Here is a 27,978-nt window from a genome sequence, read left to right on the forward strand (position 1 = left end):
GCGAGCCGTCCGACGGAGCAAAACCGTGGCGCTGACGGACTGCGGCGCGCACGGAGTATGTGTGAATTGGGTGTTAGTCAATCAAAAATTGCATGCAACAGTGTGCAGGGCAAACTGTCTTCATTACAAAAAATAGATCGGTAGATAGATGAACCGACATTAGAAACGTTTTGGTACTGAAAAGTTGTCAACCTGTTCGAGCTATTACGACTTAAAGTAGTGCCAAATTCAGAATTTTAAATTCTATTTTTGATTTTATTTTTGTAATTAAAAATAATAAAGCCATATTGGGTGCAGAGGACTTTTACTTTTGTTGCCATAGTATCAAAACCGGTATGGATTTTTTTTTTATTTCAACCAAAATCGTATCAATTTAAATGATAATATATTGACAACCGGAGTGTGAATCGCAGCAGAACAAATCGTTTTTCTTTAGCTGTGAGACAAATCTGATTTGCCTCTAACACTGTCTTCTAACTAACATACCCTCTTGGCTGTTTTGATGCTGACATTGTTCTCTGTGTCCCTCCAGGCTCTCTATCCCCTGGTGACATGCTTACTGTGTGTCAGTCAGAAGCAGTTCTTCCTCAACAACTGGCACATCTTCCTCCAGAACTGCCTCTCTCACCTGAAGGTACGGCCAGCCTGACTCTTCTCTCCCAGTCATTTCATAAAAGTTTGTCACCTTGTGCTCTAAAATGTAGTACAGTGAAGTTTCTTGAGGGCACTGTATTTGGCTTGACAGTGCATAATTCAGTTTAGGTCTTAAGACTTGTGTTATGAAACCTATAATTACAGTTTTGTGTCTTTGATGACAGTATGAAGCACGGTCAAGTTAATAAATTCTGGGTTTTTTTTAACCATGAGACTAATGAACCTCTGAAGGCATAAGCATTAATTATTGATTAAATGATTTTTGTCTGATGATCCTCTTCTGTTAGTACATGCTGTAATACCACTGATTGAAGAAGTAGTCTTGGTTCTGTGGTTCTGTCTGAAGATCATAATGTTCTTTCCCCCTGCACTATCAACAACCAGATCTTGACAGGAATAGCACTTGATTTGATACAGGGAAAGCCGATTTTAATTTTAATAACAAGGCTACAACACGTGCTCAGAATGGACAAAATGCACACATGAAATAAGATTATTAAACTAATCTCTCATTAAATGTAATACAATAAAGTGAAGCATATTTTAACTCAACCTCCAAAACAGCTTCCATCTCAGATTGATGCACCTTCCATACTGCATGTTATCTCAAGTGCTGTTTTTACTCAGGTCTGTTAATGGCTCCTTGTAAACCAATTACAAACAGATCAAACCTACTTTCCTCCTCTCTCCCTGACCATCATGGAGCCAATTCAGTAACTCATTGATGAAATTACCGACTGACCGACTGACTCGATGACTGTCTGTCCGTTCTGCATCGATTGCCCTCTGTGGAGATTGTGTGATCGTGTGGTGGATAGATTTCTGTTTGCGTCTCTGTGATTGTAATCTCCAATGGTTGTCCATCTTCTCAGTGATCTCATTCCAGCCTTCTCCTTCACCCTTGTGATTGTATTAGTCCTCCTTGATTTGAAAATCATAATCAACCTGTGTTCTAAGTGGTGGCGATGATTCAGTGATTGAGAGTATTTAATGTGTTGGTGTAAAGGATGAAATGTAGCGATGGTTTTTTATTGATTTAGGGCTCCTTGTATTGACGGTCATTTTAACCCTGTGGACACTTTTGAAAATCTAGAAGGACTTTTAAGTCTCTTTTTCTAGCAGATTGAAAGTCTGCTGGAAACAGAGCAGAGAAATCATTCACAACATGCTTTAATGTTTTAGCATTTATTCACTTTTAATTAATATAGATAACTTCTAGTCTCATGTTTTCTATTTCCCAGAAGGCCCTGCTGTGATTCACCAGCCCCCTCTACTATGACTAACAAATAACTTTAATTTGAACACCCAGTGTGCACTCATGTTTCATACATTTGAATAAGGATGGGCAGGTTGTCATGCTTTTGGGAGATCAGGTTTATTAGTGGCGCCTTGGCTGCTGTATTTACCTTAAAAAGATTAAAGGCATGTGCATTCTCAGATTCACTATTTATTTTAATTTAATTTGACTGCAGCTTATAAGCATAAACAGTATAAATAATCAAGTTAAGAAACCTTTCTCCTGTGTGATGAAAACTTACTGTAAACTGAATATCTTTGTTTTGTTTATCTTAAAGAGAACAAGTGATAAATGTATTCATTTAAATACAAGTTAAGTGCAATCATTTAAATGATAAATTAAACTCTTTATTTGTGCAAAAGAAAGAAGATTAAAATAAGACAGAAGTAGACCTGTATGTACAAAATGCACAGAAGAAAACCCCTTAGTGCTTATAAATGAACCCACCTCAAAATAAAATTGAAGTGTCTGCAAAATGTAGTCACAAAATACAAAAAGATTGAGGTTATTATTTTAAAGTCTTAAAGCAGGAAACTATACTGTAACATACTCCATTCAAATGCTGCCGTATGCTTTGAAAAACACTTGTTTAAGGTTTTCAGTTGAACTTGAAAATAACAGGATGCCACAGCTTCAAAGAGCTCCTGACGTTCATAGTGAACCTGGTAATGCAAGAAGAAATGTCAACTAATAAATGAACAAAGACGAGGCCTTCTCCCCAAAAAAGTTACTCCCCCCTTCAAAATGGAAGTGGTTTGGTTTGCAGAGCTAACCACTGCCCGTTCGTCTACAGCCTGAAGCCCGAAACAGCTAAAAGCAGCAGCACGACTAATTTGTTCCAGCATCTCAAACAAACATACTGCTGTGTTTGCTGGATGTGTCTGGAACTGAAAGTTATACAAGACAACACCTGCTAAAAAAAAAATAATAATAATCATAGCATTAAATTATCTCAAATTGGAAACCATCAGTGGAAGGAATCATTTGTATCTGTATTGTCCATTTTTATCTTTAACACAAAGAGATGTTGATGGTGTCACCTTTGGCTCTGGGAAAAGATTACAACTCTTTTTAAATCATTTAACTTCATTATAGAGTTTTACCTAATTGATTAAAATAAATATCATAATATAAGCCAATTACCAGAACAACAATAACTGATAATCCCAGCCCTATTTTATCATAAATAATTATATTATTATAAATGATTAGATATTAGTGTTTGAATAGGGAGGAGGAAACCAGCTATCACTTCTCTTACATTGACTCAAACATGTGTTATTATTGTTTAGAGTGATTTACTAAGAATGTGAATGATTCTGCCGTAATCAGGCCGCTCTACTAAAATGTGATGTCCACAGGGACAAATCCAACAATCTCATTGTGAAGTGTGCTTGACATGGATCTAACCAGACTGCTGATTGGGGGGTATCGGTGCTTGTTGGCTTTGTAGGTGAAACAGACAATTGGGATTCACTTTTGATTTTGAAATCATTTACACTCCCATCTTTTAACTTTTTTTTCCTCATTCCTTTGAGATTTCCCTCTCCTCTGTTTATGTGTTTTTCTTTCAAGACCACAGCACACCAAATTTGACCTTACTGAGTCTTTTGAATTCAGTTTTTTGCTCACTCTTTGTAGAAATATGTAACGCCATATCAAATACAAAAGAACTGTTACTATGTAGTAAGGTTGTTTTTGATACTACCATACTTTTATACAATCTCCTTTATTTTAATGATCGGTATGATCTAAAAGTTCCAAAGCTGGTCATACTTTAACCAAAACCTGTATAAGAGAATGAGCACTGTCTAAATGGCACAAACATATTTTTGTAGTTTAGACAGTGTGCAGAAGTTTCCCTGATTATTTGATAATTAAAAAAAACAAGAGACTTCTAATATTGGATGCATCAAATTTTTATTGCCGTGGTATCTAAACAGGTATTCATATCATTTTAATTTTTCATGGAATCGTATTGTAGTTTTCAAATGTGGTATACTGCCAACCCCACTATGTAGTACCAGCATGCCACAGTGAATTTCTCCAATAAATCCACAAGTGGCATGTTTCAACAATTCATTGTATTTGATTTCATTGATGTAGCTTCTAGTTTTTCCTGTCACATTGACAAGAGTTAAAGACTCTTTAGACTGCTCTTGTCTTATGTGTTTAGGTCATATTTTTGTTTTTATAACTTGCATGTCCCCCCCCCACATTCTTTGTCTCCTGTCATTTGATCTTTTTCTCACACTGACTCGCTCCAGATGCCGTCTAACAACAGCATCCGAAAGCAGATTGAGACGCTGCAGGTGAGTTATCTGGCGTCAGTGACCTCTCTGCTGCTGCACTTCTTTTCTCACAGTCCGGGTCCTGAAGTGGACATAGAGTTAGTACAGTTGTGCCTCTGCCTGGTTGAGCTGTGAGTCATTCTCTGTAGTGACAGTGACGTTGATGTGTTACTTTATTTAAGTAGAGAAGAGGAATCCGTGAAGTGTCTGTAACTTGTGATGTTGCTTTTCGGCTTTGTCATTGGGCTGGTTTGTGTTTGTGGGCAGTCGTGATCCCTTTTGATTTGGTAGTATGAACGTGTTTCTAGCAATTTAGTCAAGTCTCTATTTGTAGAGTACATGCTAAATTACCATGTTTGACTTGAAGAGGATTCAGCTGTATTTAAAGGTACAAGACTATTGTAATAACATGAAGACTAACATCCAGGATCTGTTTGAAATCCTTCATCTCCAAAAAACAAAGCAGTTCTAGCCATACACTATAAAAAAAGACTTCACACTTAATATTAAAAGGATTGACATGCTACTTATCTGTCTTTGTCCGAATTAAAATAACTTATCAATGTGATAATGATCAGTAAAATCTTTACTATGCATTCCTACTATTCACTAGTCCGGGGTCAGAGAAGTTCTTAGAGCCTTTAAAAAGATCATTTTATTTTGCTATGTGGGCTTTTGTGTTTGTACAGAGTGTTCTGCTAAATTTTGTTTTTTGTTTGTTTCTTACTTTGTGGGAAAACTACTAGCAGCCTCACCACAGTGCCCTCTGTTTTCTTTTTGCACATTCTAGGTTGTGAACTGTTGTGCCTAATTTAAGTTTAAAGCAACACCATGTTAGACTTTAAATGTTCACAGATTGGATTTCTTTCAAAAATCAAGCTAAGTGTCTCTCGGGTTTTATTTTAAGAAGTGTGATTACTGCAGATCAAACTTAATGAGTTAAATTCTTAAGTCTTGATGAGTCTGTGTTAAGTACACGATGGGTCACGGCAAGTGTAAACTGTACATTTCTCAAAAGTCAAACTGAGTCAGTTTTTACCAGATCGAGATTTAGAAATACATAATGACATCTTTATAGAAACTCAATCATCAAAAATGACTTATTTTTTTGGGTTAGGTTCATGATGGTGTATGTGATTGTATGACAGTGGTGATCTTAGGCAGCCCTCTGACATGAGACTACATCAGTCCTCAGCAATCCACTGTTGTGTGTGGCTGGGATTTGTTTCCTAAGCCATGCCGTGCCATCATCATAATTATCTCCACTGTGCTCTCCAAGTAAAGGGATATCTGTGCTAATCGGCATTGCTGAACTAGCAGATGGACAGCAATGCCCCCCCCCCCCCCCCCCCCCAAATCTACCAAAAAATAGATTTTTCAGGGTAATTTTGTTTTAAATGTCAACATAGATAAAAGGAGATGCTCCTCCGTTATGCCAATAAGTTAAAGCTGTCATAAGAAAATATTTTGACCATGCTTCAATCACACGCATGGTTGCTCACAGTATAACTGTGCACCAAATATCACAATGTGGGTCTTCATCAAACATGTGACATGATGGGTAAGACTGAACTACTCCTTAAAGATAGAGTCAGTTGCATTTTTTCGTTGCTGCTTGTAAACACAACATTCAAACTGGACCCCTCCTTGTGGGCTCATCGCCCCCCAGAAGTGAACATCACGTTTAGTGCTTGTTCATACACTGCAAGCTACCGCACGCTAGCATAAGCTAACCATGTGTGTTTGGCACCTGCCTGTCCAACGGAAAGAAGGCTAACTCAGAATCTGCAGGGTTCACCCTCATTTTGGAATTAGCTTTATTTGCTCTGTGTTTCACCTCAATATGATTGATATTTTCTCTTCTTTGCCGCTACTTCACCGTCTGTTATATTTGCCGGTTGAAAATCACATCCAAACGCGGCATTGTATTAGGGGTGGGAATCACCAGAGTCCCCACGATATGATTCTAATACGATTTTTAACATTTTGCGATATGCTGAGAATTGCGATTCAATATATTGCGATTTAGCTTTTTAACAGCATATTATGTCCACTACACTAAACTAAATCAAGAACTGTTTTGTCAAACAAGATAAAATTCTCAGTCTGTTCATCTCACTTCAGTCTTTTTATTTATATTTCAGTCTAATGGAACTTGAACATGAATTCTTAACTAAATTGTGCAACCCCTTCAGCAGTTAAAAATTAAAAAAGCATAATCTAAAATATCATGTTAAAAATATCGACACTTGGCTGCCATGAGACAATATAATATCGCCACACAAAATATTGCGATACTATACTGTATCGATTTTCTACTCCACCTCTACATTGTATCCACTCCCATACTCACCTGTGCGCTGTCATTGGCTGGGGGAAACACACCAGCTCCCTGCCAAGAAATGTCCCATGTCAACCAAAAGAAAACATGAAAATCCAGAAAGAGGACAGGGTCCTTGCAGACACAGTCACCACCACACATCTATAGAGGCCCAGAAGTGATGATTGATTGGCATTACTTTTATGTTTTTTTAGGAAACATCTACTCTACTCTATCTTTAAATATATAAAGTTTATGTCTTCTATCTCAGGTCACAACTATTTATAGAAATTTTAATCAAACTCATGGTGTCAGAGACTTGGATTATTTTCCCAAAGACATTTTCCTCTGGTTGATAATGGTGTGTGAAAAGGGCTCATAATTGTCATTTGATGGTGCTGGTGTTAAAGTGTTTCCACTAGTTTTTCTGTTGACTTCATCTTGAGCTGACAATCTAAGTAAAGAAGAGATAATTAATTTGAAGGCTGTGCCTCTAGTTCACACCATGAAATACTTTTATAAACTAAGGGAGCTCTTTTGTTCAGTCTAGAGGTTGGTACAACTTCATCATCAGTAGTTCTGGAGACTCTCCTGGGTGGAACAGCAGAATACATAGTAATAAATAAATAATTATTCAGACCAGTGACAACTGTTGGCTGCTGCTTTACACTTGATATCATATTTACCGTGTGTAATCAAGGGTTAGAGTTTGACAAAACAAGGGGATGATAGCTACTGAAAAATTCTTAAGTCTCAAAGTGTAACTTTTATCAGACCATGTGGACTTAAAACTGTCCAGACAACAATCCCCGACTCATTAGAAGTTATGCTCAAAGACTGAAAAACGATCATGTCATTTTCACTGAATACAATTGCCAGGTTTTCAGTTTGATCTGAGTTTCTAAGGTGAGCAACAACCTGGTCTCTTAAGTCTCACAGGTGGGTAATGACACTGACAAACATCAATGAGTGGCTCATATTATTCTTTTGACATCCACAGAACAAAGACCCAAAAATGTCCCGTGTAGCACTGGAGTCGCTCTATAGACTGCTGTGGGTTTATATTATCAGGATCAAGTGTGAGAGCAACACTGTCACACAGAGGTCAGTTCCATTAACACACACACACACACACAAACATGACTACAAAGTAGAAGGTTGCATGGTCATTGTGATTCAGCACTAATAAGTGTAAAATAAATTCTCTTTCCCCCCCTCTAGTCGACTACTCAGCATTGTTTCAGCACTATTCCCCAAAGGCTCCCGCAGTGTAGTGCCCAGGGACACACCCCTCAACATCTTTGTCAAGATCATCCAGTTCATAGCTCAGGTAAGTGTAGCATGAATTTACACACCTGGATTTCACATCTGATCTAAATGTAGATATACAGCATGTAGTTACTGCATGCAAGTAATTGCTGTTTTCTTGTTTTTTACAGGAAAGACTGGACTTTGCTATGAAGGAGATAATCTATGACCTCCTGTGTGTGGGCAAATCTCACAAAACCTTTGCCATCAACCCAGAGGTAAAGTAGAGACTAGTTTCATAGCTCTGATCTACAGTAGGGTTGTCACGATCTACATGTCTTAGACACCCAATATTGCATAACTTGTTGTTTTTAATCACCAGAAAATCCAAGCAATTTCCTGCACACTGTCTAAATTGCACAAATATATTAGCAACTTTCAGTACCGAATCAAAGACCTGAAATCTTTTTATTTTTATTTTTTTTTTAAAGCTTTGGTTCTTTAATACTTTCAGTTGTTTAAATGATGGAGACGGTTTTGGTTTTGAAAAAAGTTAAGTTTTGAACATTTCTGACAACCTCATTGTGGTTGTTTTTGTGGATTCTTTCCGATCCTTTCCTTCTGCCCCACCAGCGGATGAATATTGGTTTGCGGGCGTTCCTGGTGATTGCTGACAGCCTACAGCAGAAAGATGGAGAGCCTCCGATGCCTACTACAGGGATCATCATGCCTTCTGGTAACACGCTGCGTGTCAAAAAGATCTTCCTTAACACCACCCTCACTGATGAAGAAGCTAAGGTCATAGGTAGGTTTTTGAACCTTTAGGAGAAAAAAACTCCCAAGAATGAATTTTTGGAACTGTGTTCTCTTTATTGTGTTGTTGTTTCCTGGTGTAGTTATTCTGCTGCTTTTTTTACAGGCATGTCTATTTACTACCCACAAGTAAGAAAAGCCTTAGATAACATCCTGCGACACCTGGACAAGGAAGTGGGACGCTCCATGAGCATGACTAACGTGCAGATGTCCAACAAAGAGCCTGAGGACATGATAACGTATGCAACCATGAACCTGAATCATACTTTGGGTACCACCCTTTGTACTCTGTATGCTCAACCTTTAGCATGTTTCTCATCAGCTTTTTGTGCTACAGGGGAGAGAGGAAGCCAAAGATCGATCTGTTCCGTACTTGTGTGGCCGCCATCCCAAGGCTGATACCTGACGGCATGAGCAGACAAGACCTTATAGAGCTTCTTGCAAAGTAATTCCCCCTCCACTCAGCGTGCTACAGATACCTCACATTTTCCACACCTTCAAAAAATGTCTTGTCTTGGTCCACAGATTGACCATCCACATGGACGAGGAGCTGCGGGGCCTTGCCTTCACCACCCTCCAGGCCCTGATGGTGGATTTCCCCGAGTGGCGGGAGGACGTTCTCTCAGGCTTTGTGTACTTTATTGTCAGAGAGGTGACCGATGTTCACCCGACACTGTTGGACAATGCCGTCAAGATGTTACTGCAGCTCATCAGCCAGTGGAGGCAGGCGGTGCAGAGCAGCAATAAAAGCCATGACGTGCAGGTTGGTCAAGAACGTTTTAGATCCACTAAGTCATCTCTCAGGATTTTTTGTGTTATATAGGACGTCCCTCTAAAAATGGATGACTCAAATCATTAATTGAGAAGGCTCGGGTCATTGCGCTGGCTTTTTGTTCATCAACATTGTCCACAATTTTTTTTTCTTTTTAGCATCAACATTGTACACAGAACATTTCAGGAGAAACAACATGACAGGCTGAAAACTTACAAAACAAATATCAAAATGGCCTTTCAGTATTTACCCTACACTGTTTTCACCTGGAGTTGAATTATCGTTTTACTTAATTATTAAATTTTTACTGGCAGCCAAACGATCTGCAGAAATCTCCTCCTCGTCTAAAACATACACAATAATAAAGACAAGTAAAAACTGTGAATTAAGCAAATTAAAATTGGTCTCTTAAAATATCTTCTGCAGGACTTAAGCTCATTAATCAAGCTTAATAACCCTCCCCTAGATATATGAACTAGTTTAAAACAACAGGAACAGGATTTAAAAGGAGAGCTAAAAGTATATTAAAGCCTGTCTGTACAAAAAAAATCACATCTTGCAGGTAAAACATGATCCTCATGTAGAGTTACATAGGAGTTTGATGTAGCGCTAAACTGAAATAAAAAAAGACATTATGGTCAAAGCTTCATATTAAGGAGCCATATCCTGATTTGACGACAAAATTCTGAATTGGTTGCAGCCTTAGTATTATATGTATTACAGTACCTGTAATTTGTTTAGTTTTGAGTTCATTTGTTTTTTTCTAACAGGGCTCCAGCAGTGGTCACTCTCTGTCCCTGGACCGCACTCATCCCTTAGGCGTGCTGCATATGGTGGAGGGTTTAGCTCTGGTGGTGCTCTGTAGCTGTCGTCCTGCCACACGCAGGCTGGCTGTCAACGTCCTGAAGGAGGTCCGAGCGTTACACACCGCGCTGGGCATCGGCAAGGTAATAACTTCAACATTAGAAAAAGCACAAATAACAGTCTTATTTATGTGAATCTTAGCAGTTATTTGTTTTTTGACCGTCGTTTTCCTTGTCCTTTCAGGGAGATGAAGAATTGGCCATCGATGTAATGGACAGATTAAGTGCATCAGTGTTGGAGAGCTTTATTCACCTCACAGGAGCTGACCAGGTATATATGTCTCTTTTATTTATTTATTACTTTTTTGGGCGCTTTTATGCCATTATAGACGGCTGATAGAGCCAGAAACCGGGAGAACGAGAGAGTGGGAAAGGAGCCACAGGTCTGAACATGAACCCAGCTGCTTGGTTGAGGACTACAGCTTTATAAGGGGCATGCAAACTAACCACTAGGCCACGACCCATACAAACCATTGAGCGTGAACAAATACTCAACCTGCCTCTCTCTGTAGACCAACCTGCTCTACTGTCCCAGTGGGATTGATCTTCAGACGCTGGCTGAGTGGAGCTCATCTCCTATCAGCCACCAGTTTGATGTGGTGAGCCCATCGCACATCTGGGTCTTTGCCCACGTTACTCAGGGCCAGGACCCCTGGGTCATCAGCTTCTCCAGCTACCTGCGGCAGGAGAACCTGCCCAAACATTGCCCGACTGCACTCAACTACGCATGGATGTTTGCCTACACCCGCCTGCAGTTGCTGTCTCCACAAGTTGACATCAAGTAAGTTTGCCTCTCTGTCTTTGTGTCCTGTGTGTTTGCACATGTTTGAAACTGTATCATTATAGGTGTGTTTATTGTCGACTGTCTTTGAAAGGGGCCATGTTATGATGTTATTGAGATGACGTTATGTGATAGGTCTGTGAACTGATTCTACCTTTAGTAAACATTCATGTTGTACAAAGTGCATACTTTGGACATGAGGGGAAATATAATGGCAAGTTTTGACCACTTCTCCTGGTTTGGCAAATCGGGACCAGGTGGAGCTGTATCGCCAGTGTTGACGTTGAAGATTCCAAACTTTTTGACCCTAATAAGTAATCTCTCTTGGTACTCACAGTGCAATAAAAAAAGGCCGCAAATTGTCATTGCACGTACCAAAAGAAACCATCCCAGTGGCCTTGACACAAGATAAATAACCTGGGTGTAATATAAGCAGTTACTCTGTTTTCTGGGTTCACAGTTCAGTGTTGTTCCGCTTTTTGGAAATCCTGTGCTTAATCTCTGTCCCTTCATTCCTGTCCACCTTCAGCAGCCCCATCAACGCCAAGAAAGTGAACAGTCTGAACAGCAGCGACTCCTATGTCGGCCTTTGGAGGAACTACCTGATCCTCTGCTGCAGCTCAGCCTCCTCCTCCCCCTCTATGTGCTCCTCATCCTCCACCTCTGGCTCCGTCCGCTGCTCCCCGCCTGAGACGCTGGCGTCCACGCCGGACAGCGGCTACAGTTATGATTCAAAGGTCGGCCTCACCTGCAGTGACAAGAATAGAATATAGAAACACTATAATGCCAAGTCCTGAGCTTTAAAGTTTTTTTTGCATTTGTCAGAAAAATAGCAGAATTAAAATGCAATACATTTCTGTGTAACATAGTGACAACCGATGTTCATAAGCAGACTTGATTTATTTTACGTTTCAGACCTTGACATTACTCTTTCTGTCTGTTAACAGATTGTTGGCACTCCGTCCCCCTCCTCCCTGTTCAAACACATCGTTCCTATGATGCGCTCTGAGTGCATGGACATCACAGAGTCTCTTGTGTTGGGGCTTGGCAGGACCAACCCCGTGGCCTTCAGGTAAACAGCACTCAGCCTGATCTGTATATAAACACCTTGGTACACCTTTTAAACTTTGTTTGTTTATTAAAAATGAAATGTCTCCATTCTTCAGAGAGTTGATAGAGGAGCTAAATCCCATCATAAAAGAAGCTCTAGAAAGAAGACCTGAAGTAAGTGCAGTTGGTTCAAAACTTATGACAAATGTCTGTATTTTACAAAAGAAAATGTACAGAGTTAAAATCCTGCTGTTTTAAATCTGCAGAACATGAAGCGGCGCAGGCGTCGCGACATCCTCAGAGTCCAGCTGGTCCGGATCTTTGAGCTGCTGGCTGATGCTGGTGTCATCAGTCAGATGTATGTGATCCAGAACAAACTTTGACTGCACCATAAAAGTGATTTAGTTTTCTTTTAGCTTATCTTGTTAAGATAATCTTTTGTTTGTTTTCTTCCTACAGAGCCAGTGGCGGCTTGGATGGAGAGAGCCACTCTCTGAACAGCACGTTGCTGGAGTATGTTGATCTGACCAGGCAGCTGCTCGAGGCTGAAAATGACAAGGACTCTGACACACTGAAGGACATCCGCTGTCACTTCAGTGCTCTGGTGGCCAATATCATTCAGAATGTCCCAGGTATACCTCTTTGTTAGTCATTTGCTGAGTCGTTTCAGTCAGTTATGAGATTATATCTTCTAAATGTTTTAAGCTGGAGTGAAGCATTATGTCTTCTGTATTGACTTGTTGTTTTCAGTGCATCAAAGGAGGACCATCTTCCCCCAGCAGTCACTGAGACACAGTCTGTTCATGCTGTTCAGTCACTGGGCCGGTCCCTTCAGCATCATGTTCACCCCCTTGGACCGCTACAGTGACAGAAATATGCAGATCAACCGCCATCAGTATTGTGCACTAAAGGTACACACAAACACAAGTAAAGACATGCATGTACATGCATGCAATGTAATCCATTTTCACTGATAACTGTTGTCTTTCTCTCTTGTTTCAGGCCATGTCTGCAGTGTTGTGTTGTGGACCTGTGGCTGACAATGTTGGCCTTTCCTCCGATGGCTACCTCTACAAGTGGCTAGACAACATCCTGGATTCTCAGGACAAGAAGGTGAAGGGAAAAACACAGCTCAGTCATTTTTGATTATCACTATTTTATAGCTTGGCTAGAGGTTACGCTTTAGTTCTGGATATTAGAGATATGAATGAGCGCTGAAACAAATGTCTAGAGTATAAAAAAGAAGGTATCATGTCTGAAGCTAAAACAGATTACTAACCACTTTAAGGTTTGACATATTAGCCTACATGCAGAGGACACTCCCCCATATTTGGATCTTCATCAAAACTCATAAAACCTTTACAAGGTCATAAACATGTCCCATACTATTCTCAATGTATCGATGTAATGATGGCTATTAACACAAGAGTAGTACATAATGATGTCAACCACCATTGTATTCATTTTTATAAGAAGCAACTGGTTCAGTCAGGCTGTACAGACAAGTTTTACTGAGGTTTAAGTTATGCACACAGATTAAACACATTGCAGTAGCACTACCCAGTGGAGGTCTGAAGTACTGCAAGAGGGCAGTGATAAGACTTTTCATACAGAAAGAGTGCAAAACAATGAAAGTGCTACCAGTAATTGATTAGGATTCAATCATTGTTTTGTGCATTCTGGTATCTCACTAATTAGAGCTTAAAAACTGAATTTCCCCTTGCGGGATCAATAAAGTAAAGATTATTATTATTATTATTATTATTATTATTATTAATTTATAGAACCGTCATCAACAAGCTGTATTGACCATATTATAAATCATTTTAATGCTCATTGTGTTGTATTTCTAAGATATTATGTACATGTTTTGAGTAATTTTGCTAACAAATTTGAAGGAACTTTGTTAGGTAATCTGTATTTAACTTCTGCAATATATCGATCACAAAGTTGCATTGTCCATTCTAGTAGTCCTAAAGCCTGGCTTATGTTTTAAATGTACACTGCTTTAAAATGTATTTATAAATTCACTATTTACACTAAACTTTGAGCCATTTACTAAAAACTTACAGGATTGTGTCATGACACCTGTGAGAAGTGAGCCCATATTTCTTACATCTGCTGTGTGGTCTCTTTCAGGTTCACCAGCTGGGTTGTGAGGCGGTGATGCTGCTGCTGGAGCTGAACCCGGATCAGAGCAACCTCATGTTCTGGGCTGTGGACCGCTGCTACACCGGCTCACGCCGTGTGGCTGCAGGTTGCTTCAGGGCCATCGCTAATGTCTTTCACAACAGGTACTACGCATTGCAAAGCTTCAACCTGTTACTGCAAGTTTATTTGTTCCTTAAGAGTCGTCGAATTGTGACCTAAATACTGCATTGGCTTTACATTTCCTATCAGGGATTACCAGTTTGACACTGTGGTGCTGCTGAACTTGATTCTGTTCAAGGCCGCTGATTCTTCCAGGGACATCTACGAGGCAGCCATGCAGCTGTTACAGGTCACAAACATTTCTTCAAAAAAGTTGACACTTGCACTAAATGTAACCACTACACAGCTGCTTTTTCCATGTACTAAGTACAATATATTGTTATTGTTTGTGTTCATGAAACTAATAGATCCTGGAGCCCAAGCTCTTCCGTTACGCCCACAAATTGGAGATCCTGCGAACAGATGGTATCCTGACCCCTCCCTCACCGCTGCCACACCTCTACTCTGTGTCTTACTACCAGCTGTCTGAGGAGCTTGCAAGAACTTACCCCGAGCTCACTCTGCCCATCTTCTCAGGTTTGTTACAGCTGCTGTTGTTATTGAAACATGTTGAAATATGCAGAAAGTCAATGGTCTTAATTTAACTTGTATGTGACAGCAGGTATCTTTGTCTGTGTGTTCAGAACACTTTGATTTTAGATGATAATATATATTCACATAAGCATGGACAGAAGTGATCGCGTGTTACAAATCTTGACAAATATCTGAATAATATTGCAGCGAAAATTGCAAGTAAAAACATTTTTTTGTTTGGCACAGAAACATACAATGCAGGACTTATGATTGCATCATAATTAATGAATCTGAACTCTTATTTATTTCAATTAAATAAGAACAAAATCAGTTTATTTTGGATTCAATACGCTGTTGCAGGATATCAATTAGACAGGCACTCCACAGCTGATACAGCTGCTGGTAGTTGGTGCCCCTGAGAGGTGAGCCCAGGCTACCTGACCGGTCAACCTGGGCACTGGTCAGCCTCAAGAAGCAGTTTGTGCAGAGTGAGACTAGAAATCCAGAATTTGTGGAGAGAGTAAAGGGAGAAAGAAAAACTGTGAGTGTTCATGAACCAATCACTTCAGATGCTTGGTACCAGTTCCCTGCTGGCCAGATGGGAGCACTGTCAGCCCAATCAGTACTTATATAAGTTACACTTATAGGCAATGCACTCCTTTACTTTTTAATGGTATAGACTCAGCTTTACCTCACATCTTCCCTCTTTCCGTTCCTGCTCCAGAGGTGAGCCAGCGTATCCAGACAGCACATCCTGGTGGTCGTCAGGTCATGTTACACTACCTCCTCCCGTGGATGAACAACGTGGAGCTCGTTGACTTCAAGCCGACTGTACGTCGACCGGAGGACTGCGGCAGCGGCGAGGAGGACGAGGATGTGCACGAGCGGGAGATCATGATGGTCAACAGCAGGAGGTGGCTCCGTGGAGAGGGCTGGGGCTCGCCGCGTGCAACAACCATGGTGCTTAACAATCTCATGTTCATGACTGCAAAGGTGAGACACAAGATGCAATCCGACACGTTCAGATTGAAGTGGAAAGAACAACTTTGGAATTGTTAAGAGAGAAACTGATTATTTTTTTTACAGTATGGGGATGAGTTTGCTTGGTCGGAGATTGAGAATGTATGGACCACATTAGCAGACAGCTGGCCAAAGAACCTCAAAATCATTCTGCACTTCCTCATCAGTATGTCAGGAGTCAGCAGTGACCCCAGCCTCTTGCCCTATGTAAGTCACAGGACCTTTATGGCATGCACTGAATCCAATTGTGGGGTAAGTGCTCATCCCCTCATGTGTCTGACTGTGTGTCCTCAGGTGAAACGAGTGGTCGTTTACCTGGGCAGAGATAAGACTATGCAGCTGCTGGAGGAGTTGATGAGTGAGCTCGAGTTGACGGATCCTGTCAGCTCGGCGGTCACTCACATGGACAACCCCCCTTATTACCGCATCTCCTCCAGTTACAAGATCCCCTCAGTCACCTCAGGTAAAATGATTCAGCCATGATTCAAATGCTGAATGTTGTGTTATTAAATGTTGGATTCTCACAGTATCGTGTCTCGCTCTTTCAGGAACAACCTCCAGCAGCAATACCATGGTGCCAGGAAACGAAGGTCATCATGACGGCAAGATCAAAGACTCTAACATGGAGGACAGGTACAAGCTGAAATGCATCTCAGGTCTCATATTTCACACTAGACACCAGAGGTTGTTACCAGAGTTGAGTGATGGAATTTTTAACTCCTCGCTAACAGAGCTTTTCCTTCCCTTTGCTCACCCACGTGTTGGTTCAAGCTCCATGCAAATGAATTATTGCTCACACAAAAAAGCTGTGATTTACTTTAACAAAGGAAGCACAATCTATTAGTCTAACAATAATGATTGCCTACTTATGTAAAACCTATCAGTGTCTTTTGCAGGTTCATTGTAAACTCAGTAGTCGAGCTTGCAGCTATCGATTTGTGCAAAACAAAAAGTGTGTATGTGTTTCACAAATGCATTCTTGGATTGTTTTTTTAAATGAAATTCTTGCACTCCATCCAAAATGCTGCTAGCAACAAAATGTGCCTGTTGTAGTGTAGATTGTGTAGATAGTGTAGAGAAATATGACAGATACTGTAAGACCTAATAATATTAAAATTTTATTGAGTGGATTTTTTTGCTTTTTGCCTCTTCTTTTCTGCAGTTCTGTTTTGAAGTCTCAGTCTGCTGTTTGTTTGAACTCTTGTGAGGGATATCTTAAATAAGAACAGCTACTTTATAATCTTTTAGGATTTAGTCAGATCTTCAAATTGTTTTTGGAAAATGTACTTTAAATCAGAGATATGTTTGCTGATGCTATGGATGAGAATTTAGCTCTTGACTTTTAACTCTTCTGTTCTGCAGTTACACCCACCTGGATATCTACAGCGGGCTGAACAGTAACCTGAACCGCCAGCACCACCGTCTGGAGTCTCGTTACAGCAGCAGCTCTGGAGGATCCTACGAGGAAGAAAAGAGTGAGAACATCAACCCCCTTCGAAGCACTAAACTAAACGCTATTCACATTTCTTTCCCACCATCATGTCTGTTAACCCTCTCCCTTCTTCAGGTGACTCCATGCCACTCTATGCTAACTGGCGTTTGAAAGTGATGGATCACAACCGGCCGGAGCCTCTTCCCTTCCCCCCCACAGGAGGCTGTTGGTCTCCTCTCGTGGACTACCTGCCAGAAACAAACACACCTGCTGTACCTCTCCATAGGTGCAACATGCATCACCTTTTCGTCTCCTTTTGCTCCATACTGTTGTGTCAAGTATCTCATTTTATATATTTTTTTCTTAAAGATGCAACATTGCCGTCATACTGCTGACAGACCTCATTGTTGACCATGGCGTCAAAGTGGAGTGGAGTGCCTACCTGCACCTGTTGCTACATGCAATTTTTATAGGTAGATAGATATGCAAATGAACATATTCATCATTTTAAAAAATACAGGAAGAGGAGTGTGTTTACTGGATGTCTCATACTTCATGAAATCCCTCTCCCTTGTTTTCTTTTTTGCAGGTTTTGATCACCAGCACCCGGAAGTCTATGAGCACTGCAAACGTCTCCTCCTTCATCTGCTGGTTGTTCAGGGAGCAAACAGTAACGTCCAGTCTGTGGCTATGGTGCTTCTGCGCAATCGAGACTACAATGAGCCGAGGGTCCTGACTGTGAAGCCTGCAGCTCCAGAGTTCAACCTCACAGGTCAGTTCTGCTTTGGAGCTCAGAAATGTGCGAGAAAAGCACAATAAAGAGAAAGAGAGCTCTTGTTCTACCCGGTCTAAAAAAGACTGCCTGCAGGCGAGGATTAAGCATCATTTTTGCATAAGCATGTTTAAATCCCTTTAAGATAAAAACTGACTACGGCTACAGCCTTTATTCCTTTTGCAAAGGAAACCTAATGCTTCTGTATTTCTTGTCATCATGCCAATAATCAATGTTCATTGAGGAATTTTTACATGACTGCATGCAGTGTAAATAAACTGAGAGCTAACAACCAGCAGGGGGCGGCAGTGAGCAGGAGAGGTTATTTAATAATCCTGTTTAAATCAATCTAAAATAAAAACAATTATGGCAATCAGTATTAATAGTCTCATAACAATGTACCTGTAGGTCTTTCTATTTCAAATACAATTATGGAAAATCTCTCTGCCCTCTGCTCTGATAAATCAAAATAACTAAACCCTTCAATGTAAAACTTTAACATTTTTGCTGATGTTTCTTCATTAAAAGTTGTTTTTGGCTCATTATGTTTTGTGTTTATTTAGGAAAAAATTATGAAAAAAACATGTTCTTTAATGCTTTGTTCACTAACATAACCTTTTCCCTTGTATATGTTCCAGAGATATGAATGATTTTAAAGCCCCTCTTTAACAGTAAATGTAACATTGTAGGACCTGGTGGATCAATTAAGTATTAGAGGTTTACATTTAAAATGAAGGAATTGAACTTAAAAACATTACATAGTGAGAAAAGGAGAGTGAAGAATGTGCAAGCTCATTTGTTATATTTCCAAAGCAGAACACTGGGTGGCAGCAACAATCCAAACAAAATATTACTATTCAGGTATTTTTCTTCAGAGGCCATGTCACTTAAAGTGTGTTTCATTTGTTTCTACAGGAGTGCAGGAGTTGTTGCCAGACTGTCAACCATCTCCAATGACAGACTCTGGCCTCAGCTCGAGCTCCACCTCATCCAGTATTAGTCTCGGAGCGGGTGGAACTGCTCTGTCCCACCTCTCCCCTTCGCTCCTCAGTGAGGTGGATGCCACAGCTGAACAGGACGAGAAGGTCAAAGCACTCATTGAGTTCATCACCTCGAGGTGAGAAGACTGTTTCATTAAAATCTCCCTTTGCCAGAACAAGACATTTTTCTGAGACACTTTTTGTGCTGCTCACTGTTACTGAGTTACTTGTCCAAACCTGTACATTATGTAAGAGTTTAATTTGTTTTGCAACATTTAACTGAAACACTGTTCAATCACTTGCTTTCATGCTTCCAGCTGTGTCTGACAGGACTGGGTATTTTTACATTGCATGGGTTTGATTTTGGGGTTTGCAGTGTTGTGTAATTTTATGGTTTCAGCAAATCACAATGGCTGACGTTAAGATTTTATTTTTCCTCTTAGAAAGCGAGGCCCGCTCTGGAACCATGAGGATGTGTCACCCAAGAATCCCAACATAAAGAGCGCTGACCAGCTGAGTGTCTTTGTCAGACATGTAGTGACCGTCTTCAAACAATCCCCATCAGGTTTGTATGCTTTAGAGCTGACTTTTTTTTTTTACTGACTGTAGCTTGAATTTTCAGCCATGTTTTAGATTGATTTGATCATCTTTACCTGTATGTCCTTTATGTGCATCCCTGCAGGTTTCCAACTGGAGTCATTGCTGAGTGACGTAGCTTTACAAACAGCCCTGTCGTGCTCTTCTCGTCACTATGCTGGTCGCTCGTTCCAGATTTTCAGGGCGCTCAAACAACCTCTGACCCCAGCTTTACTGTCCGACATCCTCTCTCGGCTGGTGGAGACTGTGGGGGACCCCGGAGAGGAGGCTCAGGTCAGAAACTGCTACAGCTCTGCTCTGTATTTGTCTTAATACACACAATTTGTCACTTAACTGAAATATGGAACATGCTTCTTTTTTTTTTTGCATGGCTTTGGAGTAATCTGTTTTGTTCTGACAAACTTACCTTGGTTGTTTCTTCCTCAGGGCTTTGTCATTGAGCTCCTCCTGACACTTGAGTCAGGCATTGACACTCTGGCAGACACTGTCAAAAACTATGACCTCCTCACTGCCTTAGCTCAGTAAGTCCCTCTACTTAAATCATCTTTTTATTTTATCATGTCTGACACTTAATGCAACTTCCACATAGTCTGTGTGCGCCGCGTTCTGCACGGTGCTGTTTGCTCCCACTCGAGGCAATGATTGTGTTTTCACAGCACTTGTCACGGTCTGCCAGCAGCACTACGCCGCTGTTACAAATACTCACTAAGTCTATTTTCGATAAGCTAGCTGCAAGCAAGTGTCAAGCTAAACAGAGTAGATCGACCCGGGCATGAAGTCGGTCAAGAAAATGCACAAAGCATCTGGTCAATCAAAGTAGAACATAATATACAGAATCACGATCATATGGTGGAAATAACGGGTAAATTAAACTCAACCACAGTCTACCTTAAATGCATATTTTATTTAAAAATGTCTTTAATTTATTTACAGAACTTCTAGCCGTGATCACTTGCTGGGTCTAAAGTTTGCTGCAAACAGGAAGAGCACAGGCCAACTGAACACGAACAACAGCGGCCTGTTCCATCACGCCCACACCCGCAGCAACTCTCTCCGCGCCAGCCTGATGTGCGAACGAAAAGGAGACAGACGAAGGAGTAACACCCTAGATATAGCCGACAGACTCAGTGGTAGCCACGGAAACCTGGCACGCACAAGAAGCTTATCATCATTAGGTGGTGGAGGGGGTCCAGGAGGGGACGCCATCCCCCCCGTGGACCCATCGAATCTGATGGCCACCGTGTTCTGGATCGCCGCCTCGTTGCTCGAGTCGGACTACGAGTTCGAGTACCTGCTGGCCCTGCGGCTGCTCAACAAGCTGCTGGGTCAGCTGCCTCTGGACCGTCCGGACAGCAGAGAACGTCTGGAGAAGGTTCAGGCCAAGCTGAAGTGGTACAGCTTCCCCGGCCTGCTGCAGCTCTTCCTGAAGGGCTTCACCTCTGCTTCTACTCAGGAGCTCACCATCCACCTGCTGAGCAAACTAATCAGTGTGTCCAGACAAACGCTGATAGACCCCTCACAAGTGGCAGGTAAGTGTGCAGGACTGAGAAAGTGCCTACAGCTGACTTCATCATAGAATCAACTTTTTTTGTATTTTCTTTAAAGGAGAAAAACAGTACTATTAAAAAGCGGCAGACAGAATTGTCCTTGTCTCGAGCTGCATTGTTGTGTTAGCAGGCTAATGGCAGCGCTCTTTAGTTAGCTCGTGGCTTCAAATTGCATGTAAATTTACAGGGAATGACCATGATCAAAAAACACTTATGTGACATTGATATAAGCAGTGAGTACAGTTTGTTTGTTATTCTTCATTTCTCTAGTCCCTCACTTAAACAGCTTTTATACACAAGGGGGGTTTGAGTCGGCTGGCCGTCCCGTCCCTGTAAACACGCTGTAAATACAACTCAGACAACATCACAGGCAGCGGGACTCGTGTGTCACACTCATTGTACACAGTCATGCGTCAGAGAGATATTTACAGAGGATATACTTGATTCCTGCTGTATTTAAGTGTAAAATGTTGCACATTCTTTTAACAGTTTGTTGGGTGGCTCCAGTAATATACTGGAACAATTCCCACAACTTTGTGATGCTAGTACACCCCTCAATAATTAACACATGTCCAATTTTAAACCACAGGCATTATACCAAAATAGATTTTTCTTTCCTCTAATTCGAGACAGATTTAATTACAATCATGTAAGTCCTGGTTCTGTCCATCTTTTTGTCACTATATTATTTACATCTCTGTTATTAGTTGTATTCATCAGTTTACTAAATATGACCTTTTCCATTCTCCGTCCATCTTTCTGTTCATGTCTGCAGGTTTTCCTCTGAACATCCTGTGCCTCCTACCACATCTCATCCAGCACTTTGACAGCCCCACTCCTTTCTGTAAGGAGACAGCTGATAAGATAGCCAAGGTGTGTGCGGAGGAGAAGTCTGCCACACTCTCAAACCTGGCTCACATGATGAGTCTGTACAGCACACACAGCTACTCCCGTGACTGCACCAACTGGATCAACGTGGTCTGTCGCTACCTCCATGATGCCTTCGCTGAGATCACCTTAAACCTGGTCACGTACCTGGCTGAGGTACGTCGGATGTTACATTAAACTTGTTGCCTGTTGAAAATACACAGATATTAAATTCTGCACTTTTTCTCTCAGTTGCTGGAGAAGGGCCTTCCCAGCATGCAGCAGTCCCTGCTGCAGATCATTTACAGCCTGCTGAGTCACATCGACCTCTCAGCAGCCCCCGTCAAACAGTTTAACCTGGAGATCATGAAAATCATCGGGAAATACGTTCAAGTGAGCCTTAGCTTGTTGCATACAAAATGTTTAATTGTTTCACATATTTAGACCAGAAATGTTGATTCCATGAGGAATATCAGTATATAACATAAAAATGGCAATAACAACAACTAAGTAAAAAAAGAAAATGAAACATCTCAAACTAAACAGGATTGTTCATAAGCATGAAACAATCAAATACAGTTTTGCAGTGGTCGGATCAAATAGGAAACATTTGGTTCACATATTACATGAACACAGCGACACTAACCAAAAGATCTATCACCATCTACATTCAGGCGTTTCAAATATGATAACACACCTCAAGTTTCCCTCATTTTACCAACATCTTTCTGCTCAACCAAATCTAAAATAAATGATCCTCAAATACTTTGTGGTCTTTGCTACCCTTAAACATAAATATATTTCCTATCTATTGTAAGGCCAGTCTTTCTGATGGAACTTGTCATAACTGACTATGTTCATGGTTTTCAAAGAGAGAGAGCTTTCAATCAAGCACATATAGACGTTTTCCCCCACACTCCCATTGAAACTACAAGCAGCATCTCTCTAAAAAGGGACTCTGCTTATTTTCTATCTATTTCATAATTATTATTTATTTTGCATTGGAAGTGCTGTGTATTTTTGAATTAGTCATTTTTATTGTCATATATTGATAGTTAATTCCCAAGCCTCACTGCATATGCAGATCAGTTCACCCAAATGTTCTGCTGAATAACATCCATCTAAGAGTCCACTCTGTTCATGCAGCGCAGGTTTGGCCTGTCAAAAATATTATACAGACCTGACAGTTTTGATCAAATGTTAAAATCAGTGCTGTCACTTGTTAAATGTTGTTTTTCTTCGTACTTACTCAGAGACTATATAGTAACAGCCATTTATACCTACAGCCTGATGTATGTCAGTACATGGTCTGGTCCATAAATAGCACCATGATAGAGTATAAAAAAGAATACCATATATTACAGGGTCAGGTTCAGAGGCCTTTTTGATGCAGCCTCGGCTCTTTATTGAAGCCTTTCACCATGCTAACCTGGGGCACTAAATGCTCCTCACTCAAAACTGCATGTCACAGCTGTGTTAATGTTCCTGCCTCAGGCCACTTCTCTGCCGGCTCAGAACCACAGCTGCATTTTGTAGAAGGCATTCAGCTGGTGTGTATACATTATACCCTGCATGTGCACTGGTGTGCACTGGGAGTTATATTTTCTAGGCATCCTTTTGATGTTTCCATACATTTTACATGGGCCATACTTTGAATAAAGGGATACAAAGGCTCAAATGCATTCAGAGACCGAGTCCACAGCTGATGTGTGTGTAGGGGGAGGCTTGGCCTTCTGAGGGAAATATGCCCATTCACATTCATGCATTCACTAGAAACACCTACACAGCCATATCTCACAATGGATTCATTATATTTCTGTGCTTGTTTTTCTCAGAGCCCTCATTGGAAGGAGGCCCAAAACATTCTGAAACTGGTTGTGTCTCGCTCTGCCAGCCTCGTTGTTCCAGACGATGTGCAGCGCTCGTATAGCACTGAGTCATGTGGCTCTCCAGAAATTGCCTTTACACGCATATTTAACAACTCTTCTAAGGAACTGCCTGGAAAAACTCTGGACTTCCACTTTGACATCTCAGAGGTTTGTCTCTTCCTTCTCCAGTAAATCATCAGTACACTGCTTTGTCTTGTGTCTACACTATTCTCTGCTTAATTTGATCATTAACCGGCATTATGTGACTCTGCAGACACCAATCATTGGGCATAAGTATGGTGACCAGCGTACTGCAGCGGGCAGGAATGGAAAGCCACAGGTGATTGCTGTGACTAGGAGTACATCCTCCACATCATCCGGATCTAACTCCAATGGGCTCGTCCCAGTAAGCTGGAAAAGGCCTCAACTCTCCCAGGTACTGACTCACACAGTTAAAAAAAATAAAAAAAATAAAAATAATGTAGAACCCAGGTACTTACTTTTTTGACCTGTGCGTTTTAATATCTTTGGGTCTAAATTATTTAAAGATACAGTTGCTCCCGTAGATTGCTTCAGCCGCCAGCTGTGAAGCAGGTTACACCGACTCCTTGGGGGGTCCTATCAAAGTATTTGACAGGCCCAGACTTTTAATTTTAAGTGTCTTAGGTAAAATCCTTTAAACTTATCCAGAAACATCAGTTACATCAAACTTTTCACAGCCACCAGTCTTCATTGAATTAAACACTAGTTTATCCAACAAAACATTGGAACTACTCGTCTACTGCTGCCTCCATTCTTTCTTTTGTGTCTGAATGTTATTGTGTGGTTCATGAATATTGAAGTTGACCTGAGATGCTGATACGTCCAATGTTGGATGTCCATACTAAACGTGGCTCATTAGGTAAACGTATGTAGCATGTGATGAGTCAGCAGAGGGCACTTAACGGCTTGTTCTGCAAATCACGCTATAGTTCCCCAATATGAAACCAAGAATTCCACGAGTCGACTTCAAGCCTCTTTGTAGGTTGGTGAAGCCGTTTACATAGCCTCTCTACTCCCTCTGCACTGGAGAGCAGCCCTGCAGCGTTCTGTCCCCTCGTAAGGCTTCCAGAGAGCCGGCCAATCAGAAGAAAGTTGGCACATGGGGAGGGGGGGCCTAAAAAAAACAGCAGCTGAAGCAAACCGTTTCAGGCAGAAGCTAAAAGTAGGGTTTTTACTGACGCAAATATCAGATAAATAAGGAGTTTTTGAGCTGCTCTATGTTTCACAGACTTGAAAGGTGAAAATAAGGATAAGATGGGATATTAAATGCCACATGCATCATGAATATCAGGGAACAAACATGGCACTTGTGAAATATACTTTTACAAATGTTTATTGTCATCTATGGAAACAAAAGCTGGAAGTGTCAAATCTTAGAGTAACTGTACATATTCCTCTTTATTACACTGTAACTCTCTCCCTCTCTCTACAGGAAGTACAACACTTAGTTTTCTTACTGTGTTCATGTGTTCTTGTTACAGAGAAGAACCAGGGAGAGGCTGATGAATGTACTGTCTTTATGTGGCCCAGAGTCTGGCATTCCCAAAAATCCATCTGTAAGACTCCTCTCCTACTCTAAAGCCTCAGACAAGGTCTCTGTAAATCCACTGATAAATCCACTGCATGTTGTTACTGTGTTGTCTTTTTGGTGTGGGTGATGTTGATTTGATTGAATTTTTGTTTGAAGTGATTTCTCTACATTTTGACGCATATACAACAGTTGTCCTTGACAACGTAACTAATGGTCTCTGGTTTTTTTGCATGCCAGGTGGTATTTTCATCTAGTGAGGATCTTGACTCAGCAGACCAGCAGACCAGTCTCATTCCCACAGTGGAGGAGGTGGTTAGAGAAGAGGAGGTGCAGGGCGAAGATACGGGCAGTGAGCAACAGTTTGGTGTCTTCAAGGACTTTGACTTCTTAGATGTGGAGTTGGAGGATGCCGAGGTGAGAATACACACACACACACACACACACACGCGCACACACACACACACACACACACACACACACACACACACACACACACACACACACACACACACACACACACACACACACACACACACACACACACACACACGGAAACAAGGCTTGTTTGTATGATTCAAAAGGAAGTCACCCTACATTTAAGAAAAATACAAAAGATGATATATTAGGATGAATGTGGAAACGTTAGCAGTGGATTCTGAGGTTGTTAAAGTTTTTGACACTTTTTCTATAACGTGTTTGAAAACAAAACCACCTCTGCTATTGAATGATCTATAGTTTTAAAAAGTATAGAAACTTTAAGAAACTACATCTATGACATAAGACAGTTGTGTGAATTAATCCCTGCTGAAGTTTTGCCTGCAATATTTGATAATTGAAAACCAGAAATGAACCACTATTGGTTATGTAGGACTTCTATATTAGTTGCTGTGGTGTCAATACAGGTATCAACATGCTTTGATTTTTACTATCATAACAAGTATCTCAAAATTCTGGTATCTCATCACAGCTCAACTACTTTCATAAAGCATCCGTAAATATACACATTTCACACCCTGAAAGATTTCAATGCTCAGTTCTAATACTTCTATACATAATACAGTTCTCTACTGTCCAACACTCAGACTCTAGTTGTGTTGTTCCAAATTAACAACATTTGTGTCTTGTTTGTCTTTTTGTCCTGACTGCTATAGTAGAAACATGTCTCTTAACTGTCTTATGTCTACTAACACACTTATTCCTTCTCTTCTCTTGCCTCAAGGAGTTGCAGGTAAGTCTCTGGGCCACAAAGCTTCTTAGAGTCGCTTTCCTCTGCAGTGCCCCCCATGTCTCATATTGTCATAGAGTAAAGTGCTGTAGTGCGCTTTGCTTGAAAATTCTTGCTACTCCGGCTGTGAAGCCCCTTCTTCATAGTTTTAGAATATTAAATACTTTTCTATCCCCCCCCCAAAAAAAAAAAAATCACCCACTCATGCGTGTTGTGTTTTTGTGGATTGTTTGTATACATTGTGTTTGTCTCATGCTTGTGTTTACTTCTTTTGTGAGATCTTTCCCCTGGCTGTCTCTCACTGCTGTAGTCTTGGTCGTCCTGCAGGGGGAGAGCATGGACAACTTCAACTGGGGGGTGCGTCGCCGCTCCCTTGAGAGCATGGACAAAGGGGACACGCCGTCTTTGCAGGAGTGCCAGTTCACCGGCAGCACGCCAAGCCTCAACCTCACCAACCACGAGGACACCGACGAATCATCTGAGGAGGAGGTACTGAGCGCTAGCCAGATTCTCACCCGCTCTGGCCTTGTAAGTTTCACTCCAATCAGGGTCCCCCCCCCGCCCCCGAATCCGCCCCACCATGCTCCTCACACAGCCCGCTGGCATGGTGTGCGTGTGTGTGTGTGCGTTCTGAGCTGGACCTGCTGCAGGTGTGGACGGGGGCTAGATGCTTGCTTCTTCGCTGGTGGTAGATCCCCCCCCTCTTCAGCCCCTCTTCCTCTGACTGCTAAAATTAATGCTGCTGTCATTTCTTATATTTCCATGAGTACAGGTCAGGATAATCCCCCCCAGAATTTGTTGGACATTATCCCAAAGATTATTGATTTTAGGAAAAAGACAAGTAGAAATGGAGTTTTCATCATTTAGATTTAATTAAATTGTGATAATTAAGTACGGCAAGTGTCAAAATTCAGAATAACAGCATGTTCCTTTTCACTTTTCACAAGTTTGGCTGCTCGTCTCTACTTCGCCTCTTTGCTTTGGTTTGGTTTGGTTTGCAGCAGAATCTTTGAAAAGCTGCCAATGCCGTTAACATTAATGCTTTACCTCGGTCTAATGGGGATATATTTCTTTTCTCTTCTTCTGCTCTTGATCTTGGTAGTGCACGGTGAGAGAATGAGCTTTTGCCTCTACTGGATATTTGATATATACATGAATAAGTAATATTCTTTAACACTAGACGAAATAAGCATGCAGCACTATGTGTGTGCTGAAGCAGGATTG

General features: G+C 41.1%; 1 protein-coding gene across 13 annotated transcripts in view; it reads left to right on the forward strand.

Annotated features, from left to right (window-relative positions):
• Nucleotides 1-27,978, forward strand: part of fryl (furry homolog, like) — an 86,829-nt gene that overhangs the window by 40,746 nt on the left and 18,105 nt on the right. For 5 of the 13 annotated variants that reach the window (XM_061029227.1, XM_061029154.1, XM_061029199.1 and 2 more), the window contains 42 exons: nucleotides 533-634; nucleotides 4,219-4,263; nucleotides 7,563-7,666; nucleotides 7,784-7,892; nucleotides 8,002-8,088; nucleotides 8,444-8,615; nucleotides 8,730-8,862; nucleotides 8,961-9,068; nucleotides 9,149-9,386; nucleotides 10,166-10,342; nucleotides 10,443-10,529; nucleotides 10,771-11,039; nucleotides 11,569-11,776; nucleotides 11,987-12,111; nucleotides 12,206-12,263; nucleotides 12,356-12,447; nucleotides 12,549-12,721; nucleotides 12,840-13,000; nucleotides 13,092-13,202; nucleotides 14,229-14,383; nucleotides 14,490-14,589; nucleotides 14,708-14,876; nucleotides 15,598-15,866; nucleotides 15,960-16,100; nucleotides 16,188-16,356; nucleotides 16,442-16,526; nucleotides 17,256-17,368; nucleotides 17,461-17,611; nucleotides 17,695-17,798; nucleotides 17,915-18,097; nucleotides 19,013-19,214; nucleotides 19,521-19,642; nucleotides 19,760-19,947; nucleotides 20,101-20,195; nucleotides 20,608-21,203; nucleotides 21,997-22,265; nucleotides 22,341-22,481; nucleotides 23,924-24,124; nucleotides 24,231-24,392; nucleotides 25,480-25,590; nucleotides 25,767-25,943; nucleotides 27,082-27,282. In XM_061029227.1, coding sequence (XP_060885210.1) covers nucleotides 533-634; nucleotides 4,219-4,263; nucleotides 7,563-7,666; nucleotides 7,784-7,892; nucleotides 8,002-8,088; nucleotides 8,444-8,615; nucleotides 8,730-8,862; nucleotides 8,961-9,068; nucleotides 9,149-9,386; nucleotides 10,166-10,342; nucleotides 10,443-10,529; nucleotides 10,771-11,039; nucleotides 11,569-11,776; nucleotides 11,987-12,111; nucleotides 12,206-12,263; nucleotides 12,356-12,447; nucleotides 12,549-12,721; nucleotides 12,840-13,000; nucleotides 13,092-13,202; nucleotides 14,229-14,383; nucleotides 14,490-14,589; nucleotides 14,708-14,876; nucleotides 15,598-15,866; nucleotides 15,960-16,100; nucleotides 16,188-16,356; nucleotides 16,442-16,526; nucleotides 17,256-17,368; nucleotides 17,461-17,611; nucleotides 17,695-17,798; nucleotides 17,915-18,097; nucleotides 19,013-19,214; nucleotides 19,521-19,642; nucleotides 19,760-19,947; nucleotides 20,101-20,195; nucleotides 20,608-21,203; nucleotides 21,997-22,265; nucleotides 22,341-22,481; nucleotides 23,924-24,124; nucleotides 24,231-24,392; nucleotides 25,480-25,590; nucleotides 25,767-25,943; nucleotides 27,082-27,282 — 6,663 coding nt within the window. The remainder of the gene's footprint in view (nucleotides 1-532; nucleotides 635-4,218; nucleotides 4,264-7,562; nucleotides 7,667-7,783; nucleotides 7,893-8,001; nucleotides 8,089-8,443; nucleotides 8,616-8,729; nucleotides 8,863-8,960; nucleotides 9,069-9,148; nucleotides 9,387-10,165; nucleotides 10,343-10,442; nucleotides 10,530-10,770; nucleotides 11,040-11,568; nucleotides 11,777-11,986; nucleotides 12,112-12,205; nucleotides 12,264-12,355; nucleotides 12,448-12,548; nucleotides 12,722-12,839; nucleotides 13,001-13,091; nucleotides 13,203-14,228; nucleotides 14,384-14,489; nucleotides 14,590-14,707; nucleotides 14,877-15,597; nucleotides 15,867-15,959; nucleotides 16,101-16,187; nucleotides 16,357-16,441; nucleotides 16,527-17,255; nucleotides 17,369-17,460; nucleotides 17,612-17,694; nucleotides 17,799-17,914; nucleotides 18,098-19,012; nucleotides 19,215-19,520; nucleotides 19,643-19,759; nucleotides 19,948-20,100; nucleotides 20,196-20,607; nucleotides 21,204-21,996; nucleotides 22,266-22,340; nucleotides 22,482-23,923; nucleotides 24,125-24,230; nucleotides 24,393-25,479; nucleotides 25,591-25,766; nucleotides 25,944-27,081; nucleotides 27,283-27,978) is intronic. The other 8 variants (XM_061029173.1, XM_061029203.1, XM_061029197.1 and 5 more) reach the window with 4 other exon arrangements.

This window comes from Labrus mixtus, chromosome 3, assembly GCF_963584025.1.
Source record: "Labrus mixtus chromosome 3, fLabMix1.1, whole genome shotgun sequence".
NCBI classification, from domain to species: domain Eukaryota; kingdom Metazoa; phylum Chordata; class Actinopteri; order Labriformes; family Labridae; genus Labrus; species Labrus mixtus.